Below are 9,328 nucleotides of genomic sequence, written 5' to 3'. Positions count from 1 at the left end.
GTCAAACAGCAATATACTTATTAAACATTTTCTACCGTGAACGAGAACAGTTTATCAAGAAGAAATCACAGTAACTAAATTAGCCATATGAAAAGCTATGTACATGCTCTATTAATAAACTAACAGATGATAAGTTTCCACAAGACATTTATTTTGAAAACAAAACTTTGCTTTACCAAACTTTTAATTTTCTATTTCTGTACGCAGCACTATTTGTTGTTTGTAAGGTGTATGGAAAAACGCGTACTCTCAAGCATTAGGACACTTCTTAGCATTAACTTGTTAACAATACTTAGTAATAATTGTCATATAGACTTTTCTAGTTCAATTCTAATGTTAACATTGTTACTCATATATAACGAATTGATAACTTCATAATCATGCATATACGCATTTTTAAACACAAATCAATTAAACAATTATACTTTCAATTTTGGAACGTCCCACATAAAAACTAAAACAATAAACAAAATTTTACGAACGAGGAAGAAACCCTTTGTCATTGAACAAGTATATAATCAAAGCTGGTTAAAATATTTTAGGACACTTCCTCCTTGGTCTTCGGGGGAAAAGATGGATCTACAAAGACGTGTATTTACAGTGCTTGTACTTTTTGTTTTATTTGCAAGTACATCTGACGCTTGGTGGAAAAGGAGAAGTGGTGGCAGCAGCGGCAGTAGATGGATTGGTAGAACGTGGGATAATGCGAAAGAAAAGGCTGGAAATGTAGTGGACGAAGCAAAAGACAAGGCTGAAGATGCATGGGATGATGTCAAAGAAGAGGCCGGAAATGTGTGGGACGATGTTAAAGAAAATACAGAAAATACATGGGACAATGTCAAAGACAAGGCTAATGATGCGTGGGACGATGTTAAAGAAAATGCCGGAAATGTGTGGGACGATGTTAAAGAAAATACAGAAAATACGTGGGACAATGTCAAAGACAAAGGTGGAGATGTATGGGACAGTGTTAAAGAAAAGGCAAAACAAATGTATGTACAAACAAGTTATTTTGTTCACAAAATTAAAACAATTGGTAAGAATAATAGCATGTCTAGCTAATTGACGAGTCTAGTTTTACGATGGTGTTATTTTCCTTTCTCTTGACTTTATTACATTATATTTTATAAAATTTATTAATACAAGACAACTAAAATGATTGTGCATTTGCAGACAGCGTAATGACTCTGATCTGGAGCTATTTCATACTCTAGCCGGTTTGTCCTTTATGCAGATTACACTATATTTGGGTATAATCTCTCTTCTTTGTACGTAACACTTAAGTAAATACTTATTTACAAGAGTTCTAATTGTTTGACTATTTAGGCTGCAACAAACAATTTGCATAAAATCTTTATATTTAAAATGTCAAATTGAAATTATGAAATGTATCCAGCCTGAAGTGGTTGTTTTCTATTTCACTGTGCAAATTCTACAAAGGTAATTCGGGGGAGGGGGTCTGTTTAAACTCAAAGAAACATTCTGCCTGGTTATCTTTTAAAACGCCTTAGTTTGTATTCAAAAAGAAATCAAAGCACTAAGACTCCATATACATATTAATTGTTTTTTTCCAAAAAAGTACAAATTACACAAACCCCGTTTGATCTCTCTGTTTTCTGTGCTAACATGGCTTGCATTGTCAGTAACACAGTGGAGGAAGTCAAGTGTTGTATATTTATCAATAACAAAGGAGTTAGAATTTTTTTTTCGAATGCTTTGCCACGACTCAAGTTTCATATGCGATGGAATTTAACTATGAAGATTTTCGCCCGGGTTGATAAATATTCAGTATCTGAATTATAAACCATGGTAAATCAGACAATAAAACACAAAAAGTGTATTTTCATTCTTTCGTGCTAACTAAAAATGATAATGATACGTTTGTACAAAGTAAGTAGAACTCCGCAACCGTTTGTTGCGCCGGGTTTAACATCGCACCGACACAATTATAGGTCGTATGGCGTCTTCCCAGCTTTATGGTGGAGGAAGACCACTGCAGGTGCCCCTCCGTGCATTATTTCATCACGGGCGGGTACCTGGGTGGAACCATCGTCTTTCCGTAAGCCAGCTGGATGACCTCCACACATGAAGAATTCAATGCCCCGATTGAGACTCGAATCCGCATCGGTGAGGGGCAAGTGGTCCGAAGTCAGAGACCTTAACCACCTGGCCATGGAGTCCCTGCACTTCATAACCAAGTGGCAAGCAAACAGATGTCATGCAGCTATGTGACGTCATAATATTTCTATTACAGTGGCAAGAGAGAAGCAAACTTGAGGACCTTAGACAACTTCCGTGAGACAGTCGAACGCGGACAAGGTGGTAGGAACGCCGCAGTATTGATACGGTAATTCGATAATTTATCGGTCTCTACTGTAGATAAACGTCTTTTGTATTGCACTAATTGTTTAAAACAGTATTCATTTCGTATTGATGAAAGTGCATTACCTTAACCAACTCTCGCAGTTAGTTTGACAATTTATTTCTTTACTTCAGGAATAGTCAATAACATGTGTTTGCTTAAATTTATGGATAACCTTAAAGATATATATCAATTTGAAGTTTTAAAGACTACCCCAATAAATATAGATTAGTCTACATGTAAAACACAATAAACATAGATTAGTTTACATGTATATCCTGTAAGATTGATTTGTTTGAGAAAGTACATCTCACCGAAGAACATGTTGCATTTTGTCTCACGCTTGCGCCTCCCCCGGCGTGCAAATCACATTAAAAAAACTACGAGACAGCAATACATTGTTGCACTTTTACAAATGGATATAAACGCACTAGTTTAACTTTTATCGAAAGTTTTAAAAAGTCGCTAAAATATATCTCTTGTTATTTCAGGAATGCTCGTGAAAAGAACGAAAAGTGGAATGATGTCAACAGAGCGGCCGAACAGGACGCTAACGAATGAAAAGGATTGTACCAATACATACGGCGGAGATGGATTTAAAATACAGTTTTTAATCACATGACTTTCATAGCTACTGATCCCACAAGAATCAATTAGGCATTTAATTAATTGATTTGATACAAAGAAATTCTTTATTAACAAGAAAAAGCAACTGTTTCATTATATTGCCGTCTGAAATGTCTATTGTTATTATCTCACACATGTATTTCAATGAAGATGTCTTTAGAAAACAACAGAATAAAACGTATCTTCCGCATTTTTCAGTGATTTGTTGCTCTCTTGCATTGTACCATAACTAGAACAGTGAATGCATAGCAGACGGATTATCAAAGAATTCAAGCAGTTAAATAATGTCGAAGGTGTATGAGCTGATGCATTCGAAATGTTCAAAAATATAAAATTTTCTAACATGGTTGGATAAGATATTCAGTTAAACAAAGAAGAAAATAAAGCTCTGTATATTCTGCGATAAACAACGGTTGACACGCGGACCGGTGAGAAAGCATTATGACGTCATTCTGCCGCATGCCGTCCATTTAATTACTAATTGGTTAAATGAAGTCCAGCATTTTGTTTTCAAAATATTGCAAAGACAATGTAAGAGTGAGAATAATCTTAGTATTCTTGTGGTCTGTCGGGTAATTTACCACAGTCTATCGTTCAGGTGCTTATATATAGATATGTAGTAGAGATTACTTTAAACAATGCCCTCGAACTCAGTGTGAAATGAAGTCTTCCTGGTTTCTTTCAAACGGACCTGTAACTATTTCAAAATGAAAAATGGTATCTCTTTATCTTGAAACAAATAGTTAACTAATTATACATCATTTGCATGAAAAAATTGAGAAGTACGAGTATCTCGCTACAAGTTTACAGTGACATATATAAGGTCAAGTCAACATATTTATGTCTTAATATATCATGAAATTAAAGTAGCAATATGCACATTACCTGATGTATTAAGATAAGTTCAGACCACACTATATTTTTTCAGTGTAAGATAGTCATCTATTATGTTTTTAAAACTATACCCAAAAGAGATTGACCGAATTAGGTTTCAGATGAAGTTGCGAAAACACGTTAATTCAGGGAGGGTCTAAATTGTCAAACTGACATCTTGTAGAATAAATATATGATACCAGTACTATCAGAATGATTTTCACGGAGTTCACGTGGGAGGAAAAAGTAGGTCACTAGGTTGTGGTGGGTCTTTAAGTATTGAAAACGTTGGCTGAATTGCTCAGAAAGAAGAAATTTCGATATTTTAGGAAAAAAGCTTTGTGTGAAAAGAAGAAGAAAATTGCTTTCGGAATTAATTAAACTATTAAACCCGTGAATAAAAGCCATGAAGTGTTCGACAGAGCCTCGCCTAAGTATATTCAAGTTATTCAATAAGCTGATAAAGAAAATACACATATTCTATCCTCTATGCATTATGATAACGCTGATTTTATAATGTACAGTGTCTGAAGATATGTATAGGTTGGTGGGGAGAGGTGCCTTTGAATGATAATGACCCTGGCAAGTTGATAGATCTCTAATAGCACGTGCGCTTTTGCTTGAGGGCTGTTATCTTCTTCCATGGCAAAAATCACTCCAAAGCACCGCTCTCCCAAATATTTTCTTGTTTTGTTACATATTCCCCTGTAACATATGAAGATTTGTGACTTAATTATATTCAATTTCTTTATTTTCTTGTTATTCCTTTTACGTGCAACAGGTGGAAAAATAAATGATAATAAAGCAAAATAGAAACCGCAACGAGCTGACGTCATTTCTGTTTACGGACGTAAATTTTTCGCGCTAACTATTGAGGCCCTGGAAGCAATTTAGATATACAACGATAATGAATCAAACATAATATAAGAAGAGAATGTGTAACACAAACTTGGTACTATAATAAACAGGCAAATATATGAAAAAGCGGTGCCTTTTAGCGTGGAGACAATAGCCCATTCGGCTGAAGCCCACGGGCTACTATCACGTTGTAGGGCCATTATCACTCAAAGGCACCGCTTTCCAATTTATTAATCTACACATAAGGAATTCTCTGTATGCGATTTAGGCATTTTCCGACTGGTTTCTCGTATGAATTACAGTAGCAGCCAAAGAAGAGCCGAATGCATAGCTGGACGTAAATTGTCAAATGTCCAAAATCATATATACACTGGTAGATCCAAGGCGGCTGCGTTCTTGCAACATGATATTTCCTTTTTATTTTATGCTAACTAATGAAATACTGTATTCTGTCAGTTAAATATTTTTATATCTCATCACTCACACTGTGAAAATATGAAATCTATATTTTCACACTGTGAGAGATATAGCTCCGCCCCCTCATACATTGTGTATGAATTTTAAATTATTTGCTTAAAACAGTCGCACTTTGTTCTTAATAGTATATTCCTCGATTCAAATTATTTTACTTAATGAGAATTTCATAACGTTATGCAGCAAAAAATAAAATAAAATGAAACTTTATGTTGTGTGCGTCTTTCTAACGTCACAACACGTCTGACGCCATGTCTGTTTACGCGCGTCTGTTTCACGCGCTGAGATTAATAATTGTTGCAAAATGCACATCTCAACGTAACTGAGCATAAATAAAAAGAAACTTTGTTTGTTTTTCGTGAATATTTAATATATCTCCCCTCGAAGTGAGAAAATGTTCACAATTTGAAATTTTCTCACTTCTCAGTGAGATGTATTCCATATTCATTCAAAACAAACAAATATCCTCTATTTATTCTTGCCTTTTTTCTGTTACATATCTACATCTTAATACATATTGTCTCATTTATGTTATGTTAAAAGTAACAACTATTTTCGATGAAACTGATGCAATTACACACGTTACTGAAAATGCCATAAAATTAAACATACTGATTATATGAACTTGTTATTGTATAGTTTTGTTGGTGTTTTTTGTTTTTGTTTCACGGTCATTTCTGACGATAGGTTTTAGAATTGGATTGGCTATGTGTGACAGCTCTCAAAAATTGTTTATTTTATATGGAACATATACAAATAAAGCCGTGCGACCATGAAGATTTTAAGTACTGTTTACAGTATCTTATTAATTTTCTTCAAGTCATATGACCTCAATTGTGTTGCTGTGAAACAACTCTAAACAATATCACTTTGATATCAAAATTCCCGACGAAACAATACTTTAAAACTAAAAATGCATTTGTAATTGTAACCTTCAGCCATAAACACGCATCTATAATGCGTGGTTTTACTTTTTTTCTTTAAAAAATCGCCATTTTCCGCCATTGCATTATTGACACAATCCCAGCAACCTACCTCATATAATTCTTAGTTTTAAGTTTATCCTAATGATTATTTTTTAAACATTGAAAAAAAAAACCCATTTACAACTGTATTTCATGTGGAAAAGTTATCAGGTTCTTACACAGAACAGTAAAGTACGTCATGTGGATAAGTTGTCAGTTACATAAAAAGAACTTTAAATCTCCATGTGTAGAAGTGGCCAGTTACTTTCAGAAAACAGTTTAATACTTCATGTGGAGAGTTGCTTTCTTACAAAGACCAGGTTAGTACTCTATTAGAAGTTACAAGTTTCTTGCATATAACAGGGCAGTTTTTCATATAGAGAATGTGCCAGTTTCTTGCAGAGAACAGTAAAGTTCATGTTTTTCCCAAAGAACAGTTTGTTACTTCATATAGAGAAGTTGTCAGTTGCTTTCAGGTGACAGTATAGTTCTTCTTGTGGAAGGCTGCCTTCTTGCAGAGAACACTTAAGTAGTTCATGTTTCAGTTTCTTGCACATAACAGGACAGTTCTTCATGCGGAGAAGGTGCTAGATTCTTGCAGTGAACAGGACAGTTCTTCAAGTGAGAAGTAGTTATTTTTGCAGGGAACAGTAGTGAATTTATCAGTTACTTGTAGAGAACAAGATAGTTATTCATGTGGATTAATTGTCAGTTTCTTGTAAGCAGAATATACGTTGCGTAAATGACAGTGACCTTGTTTCAATGCGTAGAGAGCGCCAACAAGACCGTCCCAGGGAGCCGAACCATATTACGGCGCGATGAGAAAACGGCTGCAACCAGGTCTCTGAAGGCCTGACTCAACGTCTGAAACATGTGACACATTAATTTTGCTAGTTGCTGCAGAATGTTCGATGCGTACAGCACAGTGACCTTCTTAATGCGTTTAGAGATCCAACGAGACCGACTAATGGCGCTGACCTATATTAAGCCGCTATAAGCTACCTTTTCAAACAGAAAACGGCAGCAGTCATGCCTCTGAAGGCCTGAGTCATCTTTCGAAACACTGGATACCTTACATTGTGCTAGTGACTGCAGACACCAGACAGCATATGCGAGGCGAATATAAGACTTAGTGGGTTTCTCAAAGCCTACAGTGAGTAAACGGGTCCCAGGTCTCCGACCCCTACTACAGCGTCTAAAACGTTGGACGCCTTATTTCTACCAGTGACTGCAAACATCAGGCAGAAAATACAATAAGTACATCACAGTGACCATCTCATTGCGTATGAGTGTCACGGAGACCTCACAGGGCGTGGGCAAATATAACAGTACCAAAAGCCACCTTTTCAAATATGGAAACGGCTGCAATCAGGCATCTGAAGGCCTGGCTCAACGTGCGAAACGCTGGATACCTTATTTTGCTAGTGGCTGGAGACACCAGGCAAAATATGCGTACATCACTTTTCGCCCCGCCAACAAGAAAACACGAAATGGCAGAAATCAGCCACCATATAATCATGTTTCTGAATGTTAATGTAAACGTCTGCAAATTGTTTCGGGTACTATAAGGATTTTTTAGTATTTACCATAAGAGTGCTCAAATTTCATGTTTAATTCCAAATTTAAAAATATCATAAGTATATTTTTCATTGTGTTCTAGTTGGGAATACTTTAAATATATTTCCCCTTATGGTGCCTCAGACAGTTACTCATTGCAACAACAAGAGTAGTTTCAAGTGTACTTAGATTTCATCTTCCGTCTGTATTAACAGAAATAAAAATAGTATCATTTAGTATGGTTTGGACTTACAGCAATTAGTTGTAAATGAAGATGTACCATTTGTAACTTTGTGTAACGGATATCTTTTTTATTCACAGGAATATTAACAGGTTACAGCAAAGGTAAGGGATTTTTTCCCTTATATTTCTCGTCGGTATTAATCACAGTAAACGAAAGTATGAACCTAACAGCGGCAACTGAGATACCAGCTTACATACAAAAATAGCCCGCCCGCTTTGCTCAATAGGTGTATCACAGATCTTCGATCTCTGGGAGAGGTGTATGTTCTCTTTGAGGAACTGATAAAAGACTCTTATGTCTAAAATCATTTGTCCTCCACCTCTGATTCATGTTGGGAAGTTGGCAATTACTTGCGGAGAACAGGTTGGTACTGGTAGAGAATCCAGAAACACTGGTTAGGTTAACTGTTTGTCGTTAAATATTGTTGAAAAGTGGCTTTAAACCCAAAACAAACAAACAATCAAACAAATAAAAAAAACCTGAATAAATCGAGACGCCGACGCCAACGAACGACGAGCACAACAGATCTAACCATAGCTAAAAGGTACACCTTGGAGGAATATGTACACGATTCACTTTCAGCAGAGCTTATAAGGTCGGAGTGAAGTTTTGCCTTTTTGCCTCTTATTCTTTGTTAGTGTTCTTTTCTACAGAATTGAAACTATTTCTTCCTTGTTTGTAATTATTGCGTGTCCAACATTTTTGTCTGGGGTTTGCTAGAAATAAAAGCATAACACAAAACAAGTGCTGTCAATATTGGTGACAAATGCCCCCGAAGTACGCGCAAGAATACCAAAGTTGTATGCGCAAAAAAAATCACATATCAGTTTGTGATCTTGACCTTGACATAAGAGGCCTGGGTCATAAGCGTGGCACACCTCAGTATGGTTAACATTTGTGTCAAATTATTTTCTAATCCCTTCATAACTGGCAGAGTTATGGAGCAGACAAGAAATGCCTTTGACTTCTAAGTGTAACCTTGACCTTAAAGCTAGGGGTCTGGGTCTTGAGCATGACACCTCATCTCATTAAAGGGAACATTTATGCCAAGTAATTTCAAAATCCCTTTATGAATGGCAGAGTTATGGACCGGACACGAAACTGACCATGTTATCCTTTGACCTCTAAATGTGACCTTGACCTTAGAGCTAGGGGTCCGGGTCATCCGCAGGGCACGTCGTCTCATTATGAGAAACATTTGTGCCAAGTAATTTCAAAATCCCTTTATGAATGGCAGAGTTACTGACCGTACAAGAAACATACCCTGTTAATTTTTGACTCCTAAGTGTGACCTTGACCTTGGAGCTAAGGGTTTGGAGTTTGCACATGAGGTCAGATAATGCTATTAGAAACAAGGCTTCGGATTGG

General features: G+C 36.2%; 2 protein-coding genes across 8 annotated transcripts in view; both read left to right on the top strand.

Annotated features, from left to right (window-relative positions):
* The first annotated feature begins 537 nt into the window (after positions 1-537).
* Positions 538-3,181, top strand: LOC123544853 (GRIP and coiled-coil domain-containing protein-like). Its single transcript, XM_045330925.2, has 3 exons — positions 538-992; positions 2,255-2,347; positions 2,854-3,181. Exons 1-3 carry the CDS (start codon positions 574-576, stop codon positions 2,921-2,923), a joined length of 582 nt encoding a protein of 193 aa, XP_045186860.2. The 5' UTR covers positions 538-573; the 3' UTR covers positions 2,924-3,181.
* A 4,725-nt stretch (positions 3,182-7,906) lies between these two features.
* LOC123544851 (uncharacterized) overlaps positions 7,907-9,328 on the top strand; it is a 107,624-nt gene continuing 106,202 nt past the window's right edge. For all 7 annotated transcript variants that reach the window (XR_006685186.2, XR_008370601.1, XR_006685177.2 and 4 more), the window contains exon 1: positions 7,907-8,061. The gene's annotated coding sequence lies outside the window, so the exon portion shown is untranslated. The remainder of the gene's footprint in view (positions 8,062-9,328) is intronic.

This window comes from Mercenaria mercenaria, chromosome 1 (assembly GCF_021730395.1).
Source record: "Mercenaria mercenaria strain notata chromosome 1, MADL_Memer_1, whole genome shotgun sequence".
In the NCBI taxonomy this organism is placed as follows: Eukaryota; Metazoa; Mollusca; class Bivalvia; order Venerida; family Veneridae; genus Mercenaria; species Mercenaria mercenaria.
Note: the sequence above shows the minus strand (reverse complement) of the source record. Positions and strands in the feature narration are given on the sequence as shown.